The following is a 22748-nucleotide window of genomic DNA, read 5'->3' as shown; positions in this document are numbered from 1 at the left end:
AACATTAACTAAGATTAATAAACGCTTTAGAAGTATTTTTCATTGTAAGTTTGTTAACTAATGAAGTTAGCTATATATATATATATATATATATATATATATTAGTAATTGCGACTTTATATCTCCCGGTTGGTTCTTTACATCACACAACGAGACTTTTTATCAAATAAAAATGTATTCTCGATGTTTGATGCTCAAAAGCTATGCTATGCAGATTTTGAATTGAATATGAATGAAAACTAGTTGAAAGAAAGAAGCAATTCAGTGTTTATTGCAGGTGTATTGTGGGTAATTGTCCAGTGTACTCACATTGGCACTGAGCTGTGTTGTGAGAGCTGAGACCTTCTCCTGCGACGCATCCAATTCCCTCCTCAGCTTACGGATCTAAACACACATTCAATTCAGTTATTCAAACACAAGTCATGTTGCTAAAAGCTGACTTCTGATGCTAATGTGAGACCAGTTTGTGGTTTCTCGTATAATAATGTGCTGAGGAGAGACTAGCCCTTGATCAGCATGAAAGGGAAACTATGGTAGCCGACATAAAACACAAAGATTAAAGAGTAGATATCAAGGACAGTTACCACGAAGACCGTCATGACAAACACAGACATTTTCAAAGGTTCAGGAGAGTTACATCAAAGTGTGTTTAAAATTACAAACCAGCTGAGAAAAACAGTGTTTTGGACAGTCTACAGGCTTCCATGTGCAACACAGTCAATAATTTACATTATAAGAAATGAGGGATGCTGTTCTCACCTCCATCTGAGCCTTTTCCTCAGGCTAGAGATAGAAGAAGAAGAAAAGACAAAGATTAATGGTTTGGAATTAAGTTTTTTGAGCATCTGTGTAAAGAAAGCTACTTTAAGAGTAAGAGAAGTCACCATGTAGATTTTTACCTTTACCTGATAAACGTTCAGTTTAAACAATGGTTAATTTCTCTTATCTGTAATGCAATTACTCATTATTTCTCATTAAGTCTGACATTTATGACCGTAAAGCATGCTTGATTTTAACAGTGAAAACTCTACACACTTCTTTAAGTTTTTACAGCTAACTTGTATGTTTGTAAAGCTAACAAAAGAATCACAAGACGGCCCGAACATATGAAAGAACCACTGAACTTTAACATTTAGCATCAATTCAATCTTTTGACTCACCGTAGAGTAAACTGACGATGTGCTAGAGACTAGAGACAAAGATGAGCCATGAACTGTAGAAAGAAGAAAAATACAGTCAAAATAACTTCAATCAAAACCATTTTTGTATTGCAGTAGCACGTGAGCCATTGAAAAACTAGCATGAAAAAGTAGAAGGATAAACTAGCATAAGCTGAAACACCACGAAGTGCTTATCACCTTCAAATGGGCTATTGTTAAGTAAACAGTACCTTTACGGCCAGCATATTTCTGATAAGTTATATGTGCAAGTATGTTTTTTCTTGATATCTGTTATTGCCAAACCAAAAACCCTAGCAGAAACAAAAGGCAAAAAAAGTGTGCCAAAATAAATATACTATGAAATCATTTGTGGATGAAAAGGTATTCAACTTGCCATTGTGATACAAGGTTATAAATCCCCTTCATCACACTGCGCATATTAGAAAATAATTATGAGTGCGTTCCTCTCATTGTATTTTCAAAATGAAAAAATAACTATGTCAAGTGGTGCTTAAACTAAACTGGTTTTGAGGTTGCAAAAAGGGATCAGTCTTTATGACTAATCTTTATGACAAGGAACAAACGGTTTCTTCACGGTCCAAAGAAATTGCTTAAGGGAGAGTTTTAACCACAGACAAAACGCCTAGACAAGAATGACTGTTTTTAAATAAAAGCAGTTAAAGCTAATTTTTTTAGCAGCCAATACTCCAGTCTTTAGTGCCACATGATCCTTCAGAATCATTCTTATATGCTGATTTAGTGCTCAAGAAACATTTCTGATTATTAACAATGTTGAAAATAGTTGTGCTGCTTAATATTTTTGTGGAAACCATGATAATTATTTCAGGATTCTTTGATGCATAGAAAGTTTAAAAGAGCAGCATTTATTTGAAATCTTTAGTAACATTGTCTTTACTTTTTTGTCAATGTCTTTACTGTCACTTTTTATCAAAGTAATGCACCCTTGCCGAACAAACATTAATTAAAAAAAAAATCTTACTGACCTCAAATTTTTTTATAGTATTTTTAGTTTTAATTATTTTTTAAATATATTTTTTTAATTAGCAAAAAAGCGAATTAAATCACTTAGATAAATTGTAAAAACATCAAATTATGTAGTAAAATAATCTAAATATAAAATCTTAATATAAATGTATGCATTAATGTCTCAATTTTAACAGACTACCATGGTATTTATTCAAATACCTTGGAATACCAAGTAAATGTCATGGTACATTAATATAGTAATCATTCAATACCATGGTATATCAAAGTACCATAATACCAATATTGTACCATGGTGCCACCACAGTGCTTTTAAAGGTCTGCAGTGCACATTAATTTCAACAAATACTAATTTATTTAACGGTAATTCCTCTCTGAGCCAACTTTTTCCTTTTTAAGCCAATAACAAACAGACTTTGGGCAAAATTAACCCTTAAAAAACTGCATAAAATTGAGGACATGCATCATTGCGAACTGCAACTGTTGTTCTTTTAACAAGCCTGAACACCACTGGCTAAGTTCACTGGCACATTGAAATCAACACACCATCACTACCTTACAAAGACATTAATCATAAACGCAGAAAGCAAAAGAGCCTTGGGACAAGTGGTGTTGAGCCAATGCAGGCGAGTTAATCATCAAATCAACATTAACTGTGGGGTAAAGGCTGCCAGGCCAACAAAGCCGCTCTTTGTTTGTTTATGCTTTGGCGCAAGCAAGGACGCAAGTTGCAGCCTGACGTTGTCAAAAGCCCTAACATTAATGACAACCTATCATTTAGTTATTAGCTAACAGAACAATGCAGGTCTATTTGCTATTTTCCAAAAACATGACGTTATGGATTAAGCTGTGATTGTAAATTCTGTCAGCAGACAGAAATAACACATTCATATGATACTAGCTCGTATTTAGTCTTCTTATACAAAATCGCACACATTCACAAACGTTTATTTTGATCCATCAAAATCATTCTGAAGTCTCACCTTCCTCCAGGCCCTCACGGAACGATCCGGAGCTACTCATAGTGCGGCTCTTTTCCTCCAGGCTCATCGAGGGGTTCCTCAGACGTGGGTCGCTGTAGGGGTCGCACGGGTTGACGTGATTGCCCTGACCGTTGGTGCCGCGCAAAGTTGCTATCTGAGAAGCTGTGCAGGGACTGCCTGGATTGTCAACACAGGGATCAAGGTTAAAAAAGCACTACGATTGAACCTAATGACATGAACGTGCATTCAAAGTTCACAATAAGGGGGAGACTAGTAGATATTTTAGTTAAAGCATAAGCAAATGAAAAAATAAAATTTTCTATAAAATTGACAATTCTAACTGAAAACTTAAACTTAACTTAAAACAAAATTTGAGCTGCATTAAGTCTGCTGCTAGTATTGGGTAATAATCCAACAGATGATTATCTAAAATAATATTTTACCCTTATTCAAGTTCTGGGTGATACTGATATATCGGTAATTATTTTTTAATAATATAATTATTAAAAAATAATATCAATATAATTTGATAATAAATAAATTATTATTTAAATCTTATCAAAATGAACCGATAAGATTTGATATATATATATTAAATTGATCAGTATCGGTTGAGATATATAAAAATTATAATTATATATAAACACACCCACCAATATTAATACTGGTCGATTAAAGTAATCAATATAGTAGTGTTAACCCTAGAGTAACAAAAATAAAACAGTGATTACGCATATTTTCTTGTGTTTACCAAGTGTGCTAAAGTTGAAGCGTGTGCCGGAGGGTGAGCTGAGTGCAGAGGCAGGTGTGTAGGGGGAAGAGCCAATTGAATCCGGGAGCCCAACAGCTGAGAGTGAACGTAGCCAATCACGGGCCTCTTCATGACCTTTGACCTGAGGCACATGGCCATACCTGCAGGTTTAAAACAAGTGTATATGAGTCTGTGAAATGGAGTGTTGTTTTTCTCTTTTGCATGAAAGTTCTCATGAAAACAGCTCCAAGATAAATATCACAATGCCAGGATAAGCACAGCTATCCAATCTATGGTGGGTAACAGAAAACCCAAGTCCACTGCTCCAAGCTCCAATGATTATTTGCATACTGCAATATTTAACCAGGTCAGCAGGTATAAATAATTACCATATTGTGTACTAAACAAATCAAAACCCAGTAAACACAAACTGCACTCACATATTATAAGTATATTGGTATACTATTGACATAATCAGGGCTCTAGACTAAAAAAAATAACTAGGGAGCCACTGTCTCAAAAAAAAACAGTCAGTTGTGCACTCAGAAACGACTCACTGGCAGAGCAAGTCTGATTCAGAAATGAGTTTAAGACAGTTTTGTGATTTGTTTTGACTAAATCACTAAAAAGAACCAGTTCAAAAGAGTCATTTCAAGGAATCGAGGAAGGTTTACTGTCATTCCAAAAACATGAAGAACATGAAAGGATTTTTTCCCCCTTCAAATTACTGTTACAAATTTGTATTTTTTGTAGTCACAGTCAGGAGCCCTGATCACAAAGCACACAAGCAAGACAAAAACACAAAACAAAACAGACCATTTGACCACAAAGATAGCTTTACCTGTCCTCTTTTCGTGGGAATGTGTTGCGGGTACATTTAGGGCTAGCAGAGGGGGAGGAGTGAGGGCTAGAGAAGGGTATGGGGCAGACAAAACAAAAAGAGGCAGATAAAAGTGACAGAAAAGGGAGAGGAGATAAAGAAATGATTAAAGAGGAGTAGGTGGAAAGGAAGATAGATCATCACAAGAGATATAAACCCGACTTTCAAGTCACAAACGGCTGGAAGAATCATTTGTGTTGACATGAAGTTAGCATGGTTGAACTATCAGTTTCTCACCTGTCTGAGAGGCCAGTTCGGGCACTGTTGGTCCGATTAAGACATAAATGTTCCTTTCCCAAGGAAACATCTATGGAGTCAATACTGGTGTGGTTGGAGCCCAATCCATCCCTGCCTCCCCAAGGAGAGAAAGCTGATCCTGGGCTGGAGGCCATTGAAGAAATGGTCTGCTCTCCATGACCCCCAGAGGGCACCGTCAGATTGTCACCGTAAACTGGGTCGCTGCCTCCACTGGCGACAGATGGAATGTTTAGAGAACCATTCTGCTGGATGGACGTGGCATGAGGATTGGAGATGATGGTGGAGTTCTTCATGTTCTCCACGGTGGTGACCGGAGCTTGCTTGTTGCAAGATTTGCTACCAAAGAGTCTGAATGCAAAGGGGGAAATAAATTTAACAAATAATATTAATAAAATGGGGGTAAAATGTTTGCAAAAGCAAAAAAAAGTAAACATCTGTGCCAATAACTGAAAATCTAGGTTTCATCAGAATAGACTGCATGCCAGTGTCACACTACTCTTTTAAATGACTCTGTATATTCCAATTCACAAACAAATTACTCTCAGTCATTCAGTCAGATAATTTTTCATAGCACAAGCCCGCAATTACCGATTTACCAACAAATGACTCTTATGAACTGGTTCTTTTTAATGAGTCAGTCAAAAAGATTCATGAAACTGTCTCAAACTTGCTTGCAAGTTATCAATTTCTTAAAAATATTCACAAAGTTGCTTGTGAGTTAGCAATTTGACAGCTATTTCTAAGATCACAATTAATGCCCTCACTGAATCATGACTCAGTTTTTGGTTGTGTTCATTTCAAAATGAACTAGGAATTGTAATGTATATTTTTGGTTTGTGAAAAATCTGTCTATTTGTAGACTGGTTGTTCATCTGAAAATGTGTAATTAATGATACACTGATACATTACAGATACATTAATGAAACATTGAAGTATTCTACAAAATATATTATTGGTTATGCTACTGATTAGCAAAGTAAGTAAATTGAACTGACAGGAATCCTTTTTTGTTGTTCTTTTGTTGATTATTGACAGCAAAATGCAAATCAACAATGTCAGTCTTCACCAGGGGTGTCGAAACGGGCTCCTGGAGGGCCACTATTTTAGCTCCAGTCCTAATTCAACAACCCTGAACCATCCTTCAGGTCTTCGGGCTCACTAAAAACGACCAAGCAAGGGAGTTGAGGCAGGTTGAAGCTAAACTCTGCAGGCCACTGGCCATCCAGGATGGACACCCCTGTTCTTCACAAAGAAAAATATGAGATAAGCAAAGTCTGGCACCTCTGATTTTTCTCATTACTTTATGGACTGCCTGGTCAGATAACATCAGTCGATCTGTAGTCTGGTTCTACTAACTAGGAGAGCAATCAGTCAGAGCTAATCAGCTAGAACAAACACTAGCCTCTTGGTCTGTGCCATGTCTTAGAGAAACATCAAGAAGCCCAAGGAAAATGCACTTGTGGTGGCCAGAAGCAAGCCTCTGAATCTCAACCAACATCAAATCGCTCAGATAAACAGTAAGTCCTATGAACGTCGTCCAACACCCAAGGAGGAGAATATTCTGGAACTCACACAACCCAGCTGAGAACTGCTGTGTAAATATTTGAGGGACCTAAAATGGTGCTTTCATCCACATCAAACAGAAATCATGCCTTGCCAAATTCATTTTTCACCAACAGTCTTTCAAGTCTACATAAGCTAAACTTTGCGAATGGCGAGAACTTACCTAAGAAGGGTTGGCGAGGACATTTCTGAACACTTTCCTCCTGCTTGTCGTCCAGCTTGGCACGGAGTTGGTATCCCCATCTGGGCAGTTGCGCTAGTCTTAAGTACCTGGCTCTCCACATCGGAAAAGATACCCTTCTCTCGGTCTGTCTGGTTAGTAGTTCCCATTGGGGACTTGACTAAGTTGCGACTCTTAGGATTGGGAAGTGTGGCAGTACCTTTATTGCAAAAACTAGCATCAAGGCTCGAGTTGTTGGAACGGTTAGAATAGCGAGCGGCACCGGTACGACTAGGCCGCGGTAAACTGCGGTACTGAAGAGTCGTCCGAGCACTTGGAGGAATGTATCCATCATCAACAGTCATCTGCCGACCCACAATTCGACTCCCAGAAAACCCAACCGATTTAGGTATCCTGCCTACTGTAGCAGAGCCACTAGTTACCACAGCTCCACTCGCCGTTATTATCGTGCCCGGGGCCTTCTTGAAGCCAAAAGTGCTGGTTGGGGTGCATGAGGCCGAACTGAGGGGAGGTTTCTTGGAGTCATCAGCATTTATGGAGTGGGTGCCGTTGGAACATACTTTCTCCGACACTTTGGCGTCATCGGTCTTACCTGTGGGATGATCAACGACATGGACTGTCAAGCGCAAAATGAAATCATGTTTTTGAACAGTTTTGAATATAGTAGCATGGTCCCTGTCGGGACTCGTCTGAACATAAGTTTCAGAAAAGGTACGCAGCACACCGCACATAAGACAATGTAGGTGTTATAGTGCAATGTGATGAGATCTGTGATCAGATAATACATCTCTGTGGCTGTCATGCCTCAGGAAACCACATGAAAACAGAGACGCGGCTCAGTCAGTGTTGTTACTCTTAACTAAAATTATTTAAAATTGTTTTTGTTAATTAAAATAAAGCTGAAATAAAATAAAATAAAAATATTAGATGATAAGAACTTAATGTAAACAAATTAGAAATGTTGAAATAAAAAAATTAAGTTGAAGTACTAAAACAAAACTAAAATAAAGCTTAATAAAAACAAAAACTAAACAAAATGACTAAAAGAACGTAACAAAATTACTAAAACTTCAACTAAAATTAAAATGAAAATAGAAAAAATAACAAAAAAGGTCAATTAAAACATTAATAAATAGCATAAAAGTATTAATAAAGTAAATAATTCTAAAATAATACTGGACTTAATTCTACATTTTAAATGCTAATTGGGACAGCCATGAAACATGACGCTTTAAACAAAAATATCTAGCCATTTGAAATTAGAGGCAACCACTGCATTTTAATCATGATCTGCACGGGCAGTTGTTTTTGATTTGATTTAGATTAATTTCAGGATTTAAAACAAAAACAGAATGGTCTGACTTTAGGTGTTATTTATTTATTTGCTACATAAAACATCTGCACGAAACAAAAACAGCAGGTTTGAATGAGACGCACTCTCTGACAGCAGGTGGCACTTATGAACAGGGTTGCCAGGTTTTCACAATAAAACTAGTCCAATTGGTTTCGAGGGGGTTCCCCTGTAAAAATCACATTCAGGGGTAAAATACACGTTTTTCGGCGGGGATCTTTAAGTAAAATTCACATTCCAGGGACTAAATATCACGTTATTGGGGTCGCTTCAACCCGCGGACATGAACAACAACCCGGTGATACATTAATATAACCCCAGAAATGTAATGCATTTTTGTACTTATTTTACTGTTTTTTTTCGGGATCTACTGGGACAGTGATAAAGATCTACCAGTCGATCGCGATCGACGGGTTGGCGACCACTGATCTAAACCATTACCATGTGTCTTGAGTGAGCTGCAGTTGGTAGGTGCTGTAGCCTTCGTCCGTGGGGAGGTGACGCCCACCTGGGCGGTCATTCCCCGCCTCCAGGAGCCCGTCTGTGAGATGGTAGGTGTCTTGCGACCCATCAAGCTCCGTTCTGATTCATCTGAGCACCTGTGGTTCCATTTAGTTGTGGTCTCCATTTTTTTGGCACCGTCAGAGCCGCCTTCTGAACGTTTAAGGTCGCTGTTGGACCAGTTGGGGTTGTGTTTCACTGCAGAGTGCTTCTCTGCATCCGTCTGGAGCTGCCAGAGAGAAAACAAAATCATTAATTGCAAAGAAATATTTCAGTCTTTGAACCACAGAGAATATAAATCTGCTTTCTATGTTCTCTGCTAATCTGTACTAAATCTGGGGGTTTCCCAGGGGGCCACAAGGGGGTATTGTGTGATTTTTTAGGGCTGTCAAAGTTAATTTGTACTTAACATATTAATGAAATATGTTTGACAAAGTGATTTAAAAAAAAAATATATTACATAATATTAAATAAAATTGATATTTAACAAGGGGGGTGCCAGAAGGTCTGTAAAAATTGTTTTTTAGGGCAGTCAATATTAATGTGCTCTTAAGATATTAAAGAAATTTTTACTTGAAATTTTATATTGTTTTTTTTTGTGCTTTAGTACGATATCAACATAAAAGCCAATTTCATTTTAGAAACATTTAATTTTCATTAATTACAAACGATGATATTTTGTCGTACATAGAATAAAATATTGTTATATAAATAAAATAAAAATCTTAAATATATATATATATATATATATGTGTGTGTGTGTGTGTGTATATATATATATATAACATACACACATCTTTGCATGAAAAAAGCAAATGACTCTGGACTGACATGCACAAATATATTATATAATGCCTGTAATGACAGATACAATATCACCACCGACAGCTAATTTGCATCTTATTTATTCAGAAACCATCAACAGCCATCATAAAATCTGATTATGTGACAAAAGAGCCAACTCATCCATTACATGACCTTCCACAAATGTATCCAAGATGACATCAACCCCTTTTAGAAAGTCCGTTGTTCAGCTGCTACTGAAAATCCTCATAAAAATTATTGCCAAGGAAAGAATGTTAATAGCCTCCAGTTGTTATCAGGCCAATTCCAAAACATTGTTATCTCAACGCCGATACAATAAATCCTTCCTCCACTCCAGCCCCAAGAATGAGGGGAGACTATATACGGAAAAAGTACAAGGGTGTGGAAGTGAAAGGTGGCAGATATTTGGCTTCGGTTCAGATGCAATTTTGGGTGATGCCTTTAAACTCTCTGAATTTGAAATCATGTGTACGGCAGGGTTATTAGAGTTAACTAAAACTAGAACCATTGAAAAACATCTTACTTGAAATAAAATAAATGTTAACTGAAAAAATAAAATAAAATGAAAAGAAAACTTAAACATATCTTATTTCAGCTAGTAGCCAAAGCAACATTTAACATTATTATTATTATTTTTTTTACAAAAATAACAATAATAAAAATTACAAAAACACAACAAAATTATTATAAATTTAACTAAAATTACAATGAAAAAAAAAATCTAAATATAGAAAAAGCTATAATTGTATCTCAGTGATTCTAAAATAACACTGTGCACTCGAAACCACATCTGGGACTTTTTTGCAGCATCAAGATCAAAAACAAATGGAGAAAAAAATAAGTGTTTTCATCTGCGGAGATAAATATGGAAGACTGGAGATAAATAAGGTCATGGATTTAACTTTTAAAAACCAACACCAATGCACAAACCAATAAGCCACAGGTGTGGACAAACTTATCGGCACACAGCCCAGTGTGCCACATCTGGATTTAAAGCACTCATCTTGTTAGAACAGGCGAGACAGATGCCGTATCTTTGCTTCACTGTACTGATCCATTTGCTCAGCATATGTTAACCTGCTTTGAGCTTGTAAAGATGATCAATCACCGGGGCAGAGTTGAGTCAGTCCGCTGACTCACACTCACAAAGACTGCACACAGTGGGCACAGGCCAGTTCTGATAAGAATATTTCATTGAATTAAAGGGACAATGACGCAACAGAACCGCTCCCAAAGCAGTACTGTAAACGTGCAGGCCTGTTTTTGATTGCATATAATGATCACCAGAGATTGTGAATCATTTATATCTCATTTATTAATGAATGAATACAGATTTCAACATTTCATTTTATTTAAAGGTCATTTTCAAACTTTTTACAGCCTTTATGATTTATATTGACTACTAAATTGATTGTATAATAAAATAATATCAAATAGATTTCTATTGTTTTACCATTGTCCCAGGCTCAGACTTTCAATCTTAATACATGAAAATCCATCATAAAAATATTAATTATTACCAGTTTAAAACACTGACACTGATAATCAAATAAAAGAATCAAACCATTTTTTAAAAATTGTGAAAATATTTTCTATAAATTAAAAAAAAAAACTAACATTTATGTTAAAATATATTTTTTTGAAGTTGTTTTTCGTGTGAATTTCTGCAGATGTTTCTTATTCTGTAGACCACGAGGCTCTGGTATCAATGACTGACCTGTTCATCTACGTCTCTGTGTGGGACAGATGGGGTGTTGACGTAGGAGCTAAGGGACGACCTGGTGTCGAGGTCATCTGTGTCCAAGGTGTCACTGATCCCGCTGCTGACTGAGCTGCTGTCGTCCCAACTGAGAACAAAGAGAAAAGAGAGAGGAACAGTCATTTCTCTACATTTCTGAGGGACATGATATCAATATAGTGAAAGGAGTACTGTGAGAAATAAAACAGAATTCATGGATGCAGAATGTTCAGCGTAATATGGAAAAAGGCATATTTAAAGAGTAGCAATGGAAAGAAAGGTAAGCAAAAAACAGCATCTGTGGAGAGTCATGAAGTCTGCACAGGGACAGTCTGAGCATAAAAACCTGCATTCCCATCATGCTTGAAACATTAGGCGCGTCTCTCTGCTCCTCAAAACTTGTTTTAATTAGCTCTGTGCCTCAAATTCTCAATGCGCTCTGCTTTGCTTTCCCCCATTTCCCACAGTGTTGCTGACTGAAGAAATCCATTAGGATGCTCAGCAGGGCTAAACCAAAATCATATGGGCCAGAGACACTACTGGTTAAAGAGAAAAGCCAGTGAGATGAGTTGTGTGATCACAGTGGATTGTACATTTCATTATCAAAACATAAAATCTGATGGTAATAAAATAAATTTGCTATTTCAACTCAAATCAGTATTTTTTCTTTTTTTAGTTTTACAAAATCTGACAATAACATAATCAAGAGTTTTGCTATTTTAGCTCAAATATGGCTAAAAAGCTTATTTACTTATGTTATTTATTTATTTATTTTTTACAAAATCTGACAATAACAGAATCAGTTTTACTTCTTTATATCAAATCAGGCTTAAAATGGCTTTTTTCATGTTAGTCCATGTAAAATATATATTTTTGTTTGTTTGTTTAATTATTTGCTTTTGCTCAAATCAGCCAAAAACAGTTTTTATTTTTATTTATATGTTTTGTTTGCTTGTTTGTTTATTTATTTATCAATAACAGAATCAACAATTTGCTACTTTTGCTCAAATCAACTTACAACTCTTTTAATTAACATATTTTATTTATTTTTTTATTATTACCTTAAATCATTATATATATATATATATATATATATATATATACACACACATACATACATACATATAAGATTCAACAGTTAGCTCAAGGCTAAAAAACATTTTATATTTATTACTATTTATATTAATAATTTATTATTAATTATTATTAGCTAAAATTATCCTAAAATTATTTTATTAACTTTATTCGACAATATCAATAATTGTGCTACTTCAGCTAAAATGAGGCTAAAAAATATTTTTTATCCAGGTTGGTAAAGATAAAATCAAACTATCAAAGGCCTTAAAAAGATCTGAAAGACAGAGAAAATGACATTTGCTGATCCAAACACAGACTGGCCGAACTCCCACAAGCCACCAGTTTAGGACACTACAGCCTCAAGCGAAGCTAAGAGAGCTAGCTTAAGCACTGTGTGGCAACAAAACGTCTTATCAACACCTAAGATACCACCTAATCCTCCTCATTTCTCAGGATCATTCAGGCAAACAAACCAGCCCATAAGCTCATTCACTGGCAGTCATGAAACAAGAGAGGCGTGTTCAAACATCCACCACAGTCCTGATGTCCTTCGACACAGCTGAACAGATACTTGTTTTGATATGAACAAAGTCCCCATAGCTCACGTCTGTCATAAACGACTCGACATAACTGGCGTGGAAGGACGTCTGTGGTTCCTGTTTTAATGAGCTATGAGAAAGTTGGTCCCATTGGGGCTATTTGTCACTAAGAGCTCTCACACACACTGTGCTAATGTGTTTGTCTGCTTGCACGTCTCTGCTTAAATGATCTGCTTCATTCATCATTTGCCATACGCTGTCAGACGCTATAGATGGCGAATGCAAACAAATACCAAAAAGGCCCCCCAAAATGAAATGGAAGGAAAACTGACATGAATGAGTCACTTCTTCCTTTTTAAAGACACCATGAAATCCATTTAAATGCATTTAGTCTATCTGAAGCTATCAATATACTAGTGTGCTGCTAAAAGTTGATAAAAATACTTCTAAAAATTCTGTAATCTAAGGAAATGCACTAAAAATATTAAAATGTATTTATTACATGAATATATATATACACAAATTAAAGTTAATATTACAAGTATTGTATTTTAGCATAAGAATATTTTTAAATAACATATGTAATATTTTATTAAACAGAATCAGAAACATAACAGAATCAGAGTAACTATTAATATTGAATAGTAATATTTAATATTAATTATTGATTCAAATAAAGTATCAATAAAATGTTTAAAATTATTTTAACATATTCTCAATTCTAGAATGAGAATATTTTTTAAATAAGATCAATAAATAAGATTTTAAGATTAATAGAATGACAAAGTATAAAGGGGGGAAACGGCATTAAAATAGTAAATATACAATAGTAAATAGGTCAAAAGGCTATAACTTAGAAGTAAACAATTTTATTGCAGGGTACATATAAAGTCCGGTTACACTTTATTTTAAGGTGTCCTTGTTACAGTGTAATTATCCATTTCAGTACTGAGTAATATTAATTAACTACATGTACTTACTATATGGTTAGGGTTAGGATTAGGGTTACTTGCATGTAATTATGTTTAATTAATTATTATTATAATAGTAAGTACATGTAACGTGTACCAAGGACACCTTAAAATAAAGTGCTATATAAAGTTCTACTATAAGTAAAACTTTATGAATTCATTTTTTAAATATGTTACATTGAATAAATGAGCTCAGTCTGTCCAACTCCTATATAGTTTAGTCACATTTTTTAAGTTTCACAAAAGACCAGTCTAACATATTGTTTTCTTGTTGACCAGCATGTCAACCTCTCTGATCTTCACAACAACAAAACAAAGTTCTGAACAGCCACACAATACTTCAGACATGAAAGAGAGAGAAGGAGAGGGTGTGGGTGGCGGAGAGGGTAGAGGTGGGTCAGAAAGTGGTACTTTTATACACGTTCAAAGAATTCATCCCTCGGTTTCTTTCTTTCCAATATAATCCAAAGACATTCCTTTTGCTTTGCCCAAGTGCAAACCAGCCCAAAATAGATGGGGAGTGTGCCATATATTGCTTCTGAACTCTTTAGAAAGAGCCATGGAATATAAACAAAGGAATTATTTAAAATGGCAGAAAGAAAATAAACATTTTGGATTAATGAATTATTTGGAAGAGTGACTACAACCACCCAGAGGAAAATATTATGGCTCATCAGTCATATCTCATGAGTTCTCACTTAAAATGAAACAACTGTTGACTAGGGATATGCCGGTATCAAATTTTCATGTTGCGATTAATTGCTAATGCTTTTATTACGGTATACAGGCACAAGTCTACTGTTGACATACAATAAGAGAACAGAGACATTAAATTAATGTGATTAACATCAGATAATTTGGTATTTGGAGGAATTTAAGAGCATTTTTGTGTTTTCGGAGTTTTGATTGCAGAATTTGGTATTACTGCAAATCTGAGTTGTGACATGTGACATCACTATTTCGAGCCTAAAAAAAGAAGAAAAAAAGGGAAGAAAGAAAGAAAATCTTGCAAAAAGTTTGTTTACCAGGTCTTCTGGAGCCAATGCACAAACCATTCTGAATGATTTGTTCACAACTGAATCAGTTCTTGAGTTCAAATTGCCGACTCAGCAATCACAGCTTACTGGAAATGAAGATTAAATGTGAATAACGACTTACATTTGATCCGTAATCTCTAGCATCCGCCAACTTTCATACACGTGTTCATGAGAGAGTGACGTTTCAGTGGATGACGTAGGACGATGGAGTAGCGCAAGCTCTAGCGAGAATATGCTAGTCTCTCAAGAACCAAGTTTTGTTCACAGCAAAGGAAAACCAGTCTCCTCTCGGCTTATATCAAAATCCTCCGACATTTTTCTTTACAAATCCTCGCTTTGTACTTCGAATTTGTCACCGGTGTTTTGTTTTGCTCTCTCCTCTGCGCTTCCATGTTCATCACTTCTCACCGGAGCTTATGCTACACACCTATGCCATCCACTGGAACGCAACTCTCTCGTAAACGTGTGTATGACAGTTAGCGGAAGCTAGAGCTTACGGTTTATAATTTTTAAATAAGGATATTTTTCTTACACAAACACATCGCTTCACTTCAGAAGGCCTTTATGAACCCCCCCGGAGCCGTGTGGAGTACTTTTTATGATGGATGGATGCACTCTATTTTGCTTCAAAATATCAACACCCATTCACTGCCATTATAAAGCTTGGAAGAGCCAGGACATTTTTTTAATATAACTTCGATTGTATTCGTCTGAAAGAAGAAAGCCATATACACCTAGGATGGCTTGAGGTTGAGTAAATCATGGGGTAATTTTTCATTTTTGGGTGAACTAACCCTTTATGTTTTTGGGTCTATCGATTTAAACAAAAGTCTTCAGTTGTGAAGATTCTCATTGCAGTCTAGGTGAAACAATTAAAAAGGCAAATCATACGGTCAAATCTCCATATAAACAGACACCCATCTGAGATGCTTTGAATAAAACGGTAGAAACGCTCTCTGTCTCACCTGCTTTCTTCTTCCACCCACAATCTCTCACCACCAACATTGACGACATTCACCAATACTTTTAAGCTAATATTATGAATCAGCAAATGTAATTAATTATCAGTGACAGAAGACACAGGTGTGACAAGACCAAACACAAACCGTCCCAAAACAACCTGTCATCTCCCCCGCCGTAGTCAAATACGTGCATGCAGAAACAGTTCTTCTTCCACCCACAATCTCTCACCACCAACATTGACGACATTCACCAATACTTTTAAGCTAATATTATGAATCAGCAAATGTAATTAATTATCAGTGACAGAAGACACAGGTGTGACAAGACCAAACACAAACCGTCCCAAAACACCCTGTCATCTCCCCCGCCGTAGTCAAATACGTGCATGCAGAAACAGTAGCCCCGGCCCCCGCCCCCGCCGCCTCTCCCATCTGGGACATTAGATTTGTGTCAAGCCCGAAGAATTAAAAGCATATATGGGGGTTGATCCAAAGGGCAGGAAATTGTTTTTTTTTGCTAAAGACCTGTTATTAAAAGAGCAGCATGGAGTTGTGAGCTACAGATCGACTGCACACACTGCCCCGTCCTGTTTGCTTTGGGTGGCCTATCAATTAGTTCTGCAAGAATACCCATCTCTACAGCAACCCCAGCCCTGTTGCCAGGCATTGTGGGAGATCAGGAAAGGTATAACCAGGAACAGCAAGTAAAAAAGTGCACAGGTCATTGACAAGGGAAATGACATAAAGTTACACTACTGTTCAAAAGTTTGGTGTTGGTAGGATTTCTAATATTTTTGAAAGATCTTATGCTCACAAAGGCTGCATTTATCTAATCAAAAATACAGCAAAAACAGTAATAATGTAAAATATTATTACAATTTAAAATAGCTGTTTTATATTTGAATATATTTAAAAGTGTAATTTATTTCTTTAGAATACCGGCACAAGTCTACTGTTGACATACAATAAGAGAACAGAGACATTAAATTAATGTGATTAACATCAGATAATTTGGTATTTGGAGGAATTTAAGAGCATTTTTGTGTTTTCGGAGTTTTGATTGCAGAATTTGGTATTACTGCAAATCTGAGTTGTGACATGTGACATCACTATTTCGAGCCTAAAAAAAGAAGAAGAGAAAAAGGGAAGAAAGAAAGAAAATCTTGCAAAAAGTTTGTTTACCAGGTCTTCTGGAGCCAATGCACAAACCATTCTGAATGATTTGTTCACAACTGATTCAGTTCTTGAGTTCAAATTGCCAACTCAGCGATCACAGCTTACTGGAAATGAAGATTAAATGTGAATAACGACTTACATTTGATCCGTAATCTCGAGCATCCGCCAACTTTCATACACGTGTTCATGAGAGAGTGGCGTTTCAGTCAAAGCTGAATTTTCAGCTGCCATTACTCCAGTCTTCAGTGTCACACGATCCTTCAGACTAATATACTGAGTTTCTCAAGAAACATTTCTTATGATTATCAATGTTGAAAACAGTTGTGCTACTTAGTATTTTTGTGGAAAGCATAATACCTTTTTTCAGGATTCTTTGATGAATAGAAATTTCAAAAGAAGAGTAATTATTTGAAACAGAAATATTTGGTAACATTATAAATGTCTTTACTGTCACTTTTAATCAATTTAATGCTGAATAAAATGCAGTTTCTTTTTAAAAAATCTTACTGACATCAAACTTTCAAACAGTAGTGTATTCAAATAAAATAATACAGACAAAGCTGTGACAGTGTGCAAAATTTTTAACTTGTCAGTAGCAAAGAGCAAGGAAGATGTTTCTTGACACACATGTACCAAAACTGAGAACAATCACAGTCCTCATAGACTGTTATAGAGTGCACAAATTACACCCTAAAATGTGGATCAAATGGTCAAAGGTGTAATTTTTGAGTATACTGTATAAATAGGCAATAGGACAATCATTATCTTAGACATTTGCTCCAAAAATCCAATCCTTAATCACTGCATTCTTTGTTTTTGTTTTTTTTCAATAAAATAAATGTACACGAGAAACAAAACAGCTGCAAGATATTAACACTATTAAATTTCACGTTTAATCATTATCGACATTTTGTTTTTATTTTCTAACCACAACTGTTTGTATTAATTTTTTACAAATATTTTGTATATAATGTATTAAACATTTATTTTTAATTCTAATACTTTTAAAAATCAATGTAAGATCAGTAAAGTGGTGTCACCACACACCTTTCTCTTTCACACTCTGGCACTCACACAAAAACAGTCCCACGTGGCAAAGCAACTTTCCACCTCATAAATCCTCAAACAAAGAAAATTCCTCCTCTCTACCTCAGAGTGTCGGAGCCGGGCTGCAGAATTCCCTGGCAAAAGCCTGATCCTGGGACAGCCAGGGAGAGGCCGCTAAAGTTTGGCTGGGTGGCAGGCAGCTTCATGAGTAAATCTCACTGCACTCCTTCCCTCGCTCTGCCTTTCACTTCTCTGAGAGAGAGACCGATTCTCCCCAAACACACACACACATGCATGCACACAAACCCAGCAGCCAACCACAAGCTGAGGGGAGCGGCTTTACCAACCGAGGGAATGGTAATCTGATCACAAAGGAGTCTTTAAACCCGGCAGGACTTCAAAAGGAGATGGGTGTTGACTCTATAAACTGGTCTCAGAACAGAGCTGGATTAGAAAGAATGTCAAGATGTTAATTAAGTTGAATTATTCATGTGCAATGAGCTAAAGCTTAAAAGCAAATTGGGTTTTCAAGTGGTCAAAAAACCTGCTAACATCAAGTGTTTATAGTTCACAGATCAACCTAAAGCATCAACATTGTGTCAGAAGTTTCTCCTTAGTAAAATAAACACAAATAACTGATCTATTAAATTAATGTGAATAGAAGTGCTCAGCTAATGTATTTTAATGGCCAATGCTAATAGAAATATATCTAAGGACCATATAATACTGTATATGTGAAAATATGGAACAAAAAATAATGGTATTGTAAAAAAAAAAAATGTCCGTACAATGTTGTTTTGTTGTGGGTCCTGTAGCTAATGTTACATAATGATTACAAAATTTGTCTAATTTTTAAAAAGGTTTTTATTTAATGACAAAATTTGCCTTATTAAATTAACTATTATTTATAAGCTTTTTTTCCCCTTCTTGGGCCTGAAATGGAGGAATTTTGGTCAATATTGATAATTAAACAATATTTTGCTAAATGTGCTTTTGTGCTGAAACCTTGGCTGGTTTAGGCCTGTCATGGATAAATAAAGACGACAATAAAACTACCAGTAGGTGGCAGCAAGCCCTTGTTTTGATAAATGATTTATTGAATCGTTCAAATCAAACGACTCGTTCAAAACGGCTGATTCAATTAGAAACGTAACAAGCCTGCGTCCCAATGTGCATACTATCCATCCTAAATTCTATGTGATATTAGTCATTTTCAATACTATTTAGGGCAGACAGGCTGGATAGTATCCACATTGGGACGCAGGGAAAGTGTCCATCTGAATGGGTCGTTGAATCACTGGCTCACTTGATTCGTTCAAAAACTGATTCATTCAAGGAACGAAACACCGTGTTACTATGCACTGTTGTATAAAATTAATAGCACATTTGTGCTCGTGCATGTAGGCCTACTGATATTCAGAAAAGTACATTGCTTGTGCAATGAATATAAAAACATAAAAACTCATACATGGGTTATTTTTTCTTTAATTGCTTGAATTATAAGGTTATTTTACTTGTATTCTAATAGGCTTCATCGCGCAGTGAATGCTTTTGGACTCTCAAGACGTGTTTTTGTTTGGTTTTTGCAAGGTCGATGACTCGATAATGTCAGCTCTCCTATCATCTCTCAATCCCTCACAGTTACACATACAGCACAATAACATTATGTCAGGGGAATGTTTTTAAATTCTAATGAAGGAAAAATCATACCTTTTCTGTTGTCTTCTTTTTAAAGAAATTCAAAAGTTGCGCTTGAACCATTTTGCTCGAAAAATGACGAAAACGTGCTTCCGCATGTGCGCGGCTTGTTACAGAACCGAGTTCTGATTGGCCAATCGCCGTTATTCGTGAATTATCTTAAGTAGATAATTTTAACATTTCATTTGCATGATAAGCTTTACATAATACACATTATTAATCCAAAGGGGATGTTAAGGGGGGATGGTGGTTTTACTAAGGGGATGCTTTTCGTCATTTTCTTCAACCAGAGGGATGCCACCCCCCTGCATCCCCCCTCAATTCGAGCCCTGATTATAGTACTTACTGATATTTTGAATAAGCATTTATTTTTATATTTTCAATTTTCTTTTAAATTTTTGAGTTTTAGTAACTTTGCTATGTGCATTTGTCATTTACATTTTTTTTTAATATTTCTGTACAGCTTTAATTTATTTTTAGATTTCAGTTTTAATAATTTTCATACTTAAACTTATTTCAGTTAGTTGAAAAGGCAACAATTTAATGTTCATTTAAGTTTTTTAAAAAGTTTGTCCAATTACATATGTTTATATTTTATTTCTGTTTTATTTCAATTACAGAAGATGATGTTCAACAGTTTTAGCTAGCAATAACAAAATGAACAACATGTTGAAGAAATAAGCAAACATGTTTTTGAAAGTTTGTCTATCCTCTCAGCAGGACAGGTTTGACAGTCACCATCTTCACATGAGTTAGATCTGGACATCTGTGTTGCGTCGTAAATGCCAGGTGACCTTACAGGTTTAAGGCAAGGCAAGTTCCTGCATGAAACGTGTTTGTGTGTAAGTGATAAGTGTGTGTGCACGTGTGTGTGTAGGTGTGTGAAGGACTAATCTTCTTAAGCATACCAACTTCTGTGATAAGTTATGGCTTAAGTGTGTTTTTACAGCTTGGAAGCACAGTCCACAGTGATACGAGTGTGGGAATCCATTTTTGCTTTACAGTTTTGTCTGTCTGGGGTTAAGCGTACAGCTAGCTTGTGGCTAAAGTTATGTAAAGTCAATAAGTGACTAACCTACAGACTTCACCAAACCTGGCCAATTAGTTCATTCCACAATGCTTCACGTTCTCATGCCCTGTTGTTTACAAAAGTTTTTTAAGGGTCACATCCCATAGTTAAAGATCAAGCTGCCTTAATCCTTAGTAGACGATCCTGCTAACTGACATAAGATGCCATTTTGTTGCGTTTACCAAAACAGCAAACGGTGTTTTTGGCCTCAAACACTGGCACAAAACTTTATGGGCAAACAAGGCCTTATATATGTAGCGTCTGAGATGTTTTTGTATACACAAATTCATAAAAACAGAGGTAGCCGCTAGATTTGTTAGCGTTAAAACCATTGAAAGTGCAAATAGATGTCAAAAAATCTTCGGGAATGTATATATACAGCGTGACCAGAGGTTTCTGTCTTCATAGAGCAGTTTTGAGTGTGTGACTTTGTATAATAACACAGTGGCAGACAGAAAGAGAGAGAGAGATTCCAGCCCTCGTGCCCAAACCTTTGCCGCCAGACGTTTGTAATGACAGAGCTGCTAGTGAGCGTGAGGAATTCAGAGTAGTTCCTTCACATTCTCTCTCTCCTTCATCTTCTTCAACATGATTTAAACAAACAAATATCACAAAGACGACAACTTTTCAGGTCTCACACATTGGTTGTTGTGTTAGTGTTGGTTTTCCAGGGAACCACAGAGCATGATTTGCATTGTTTTGAATAAGGAAAAAATGGTTAAACGTACAAAGCAAACATAGGCACCTTACCACAACACACTAGACTTGCATTTCCTACAGAAAGGTGCTTGAAAGGCAAAGTGTGATAAAAACGAATCACAATACAGTATACTACAACACCATTATTGTAAATATTTACATTGAAAGTAACACTTCTTTTTTAAAATATATTTTTAAATGGAATTTAATCTGGTGATGGCAAAGCTGAATTTTCAGCAGCCATTTCTCCAGTCTTCAGTGTCACATGATCCTTCAGAAATCATTCTAATTTGATGCTCAAGAAACACATTATTATTATCTATGAAAACAGTTCTGCTGCTTAATACTTTTATAGAAACTTTGAAACTTTTTTTTCAGGATTCTCTGATTAAAGAAACTCTCTGAAACTTCAAAAGAACAGCATTTATTTGAAATAGAATTATTTAGTAACATTATAAATGGTTTGCTGTCTCTTTTGGATGCTAGTGTATTTACACTGAGATTAAACATAAGTAATATGCTATTTGTATTAAAGGCAGGGTATGTGATTTTTCAAAAACACTTTAGAAAACTGATTCGGGCCGAATCTCAAAACAAACTTGTAGCCAATCAGCAATAAGGGGCGTGTCTACTCGTGATGTGGAGGAGAGCGCGTTCAGTGCATGGGACGGACATTAGCCGAGCCGAGCGACAGAAAGATAGAGATGGCGGATAAAAAAACAAGAGGAAAACGTCTGCGGAACGATAAGGCAAGAAGTAGGACCCGTGTAAATATCGGATCAGCTTTCCAGCGCTGGAGAGAACTCAAGGAGCGGAGGCCTGCGATCGGACGCCGAGATTGCTTTGTTTCTTCTCAATAGGTGAGTAACACCGTGTCTACAACAACTAAAGTCTGCCTACACTGGACGCGATCAAACGACCATTGAAAACCATTTGAAATTTGTGTCAGCAAGTCATAAATAGAACCCGGCAGCAGTTTTCTGTCGGGGATTTGTTGCACCGCGCCGCTCACGTCCGTAGACACGGTGTAACATTGGTTTTGCTTTGTTTCACAGAACGAATCGTTGCCTGGGTTGCGTACGTATATGTGGGGCGGAGCTATCAAAATAGGGGCAAGACCCTTTTGGGGTAGGGGCGTGTTTGTTTTGGTGATTTCAAATATAAACATTGGCTACCAGAAATCACTTACTCTGCCTTTAACACCGTTAGAGAGTTAAAGCATGCCGTGTTTGTTTTAAAAAATAGCTGTGTACAGTACAATGAAAGGGAGCAAAAAA

General features: G+C 36.2%; 1 protein-coding gene across 1 annotated transcript in view; it reads right to left on the bottom strand.

Moving 5' to 3' along the window:
* LOC107707495 (neuron navigator 2-like) overlaps positions 1 to 22748 on the bottom strand; it is a 76968-nt gene that overhangs the window by 11386 nt on the left and 42834 nt on the right. Inside the window, exons 12-21 of the mRNA XM_016511546.1 lie at positions 11176 to 11305; positions 8574 to 8862; positions 6764 to 7373; positions 5017 to 5385; positions 4741 to 4806; positions 3900 to 4060; positions 3149 to 3325; positions 1161 to 1213; positions 760 to 783; positions 310 to 384 (exon numbers count right to left, since the gene is read on the bottom strand). Coding sequence (XP_016367032.1) covers positions 310 to 384; positions 760 to 783; positions 1161 to 1213; positions 3149 to 3325; positions 3900 to 4060; positions 4741 to 4806; positions 5017 to 5385; positions 6764 to 7373; positions 8574 to 8862; positions 11176 to 11305 — 1954 coding nt within the window. The remainder of the gene's footprint in view (positions 1 to 309; positions 385 to 759; positions 784 to 1160; positions 1214 to 3148; positions 3326 to 3899; positions 4061 to 4740; positions 4807 to 5016; positions 5386 to 6763; positions 7374 to 8573; positions 8863 to 11175; positions 11306 to 22748) is intronic.

Source organism: Sinocyclocheilus rhinocerous, unplaced genomic scaffold (assembly GCF_001515625.1).
Source record: "Sinocyclocheilus rhinocerous isolate Xijiao unplaced genomic scaffold, SAMN03320098_v1.1 scaffold534, whole genome shotgun sequence".
In the NCBI taxonomy this organism is placed as follows: Eukaryota; Metazoa; Chordata; class Actinopteri; order Cypriniformes; family Cyprinidae; genus Sinocyclocheilus; species Sinocyclocheilus rhinocerous.
This window is presented reverse-complemented; position numbering and strand designations above follow the sequence as displayed.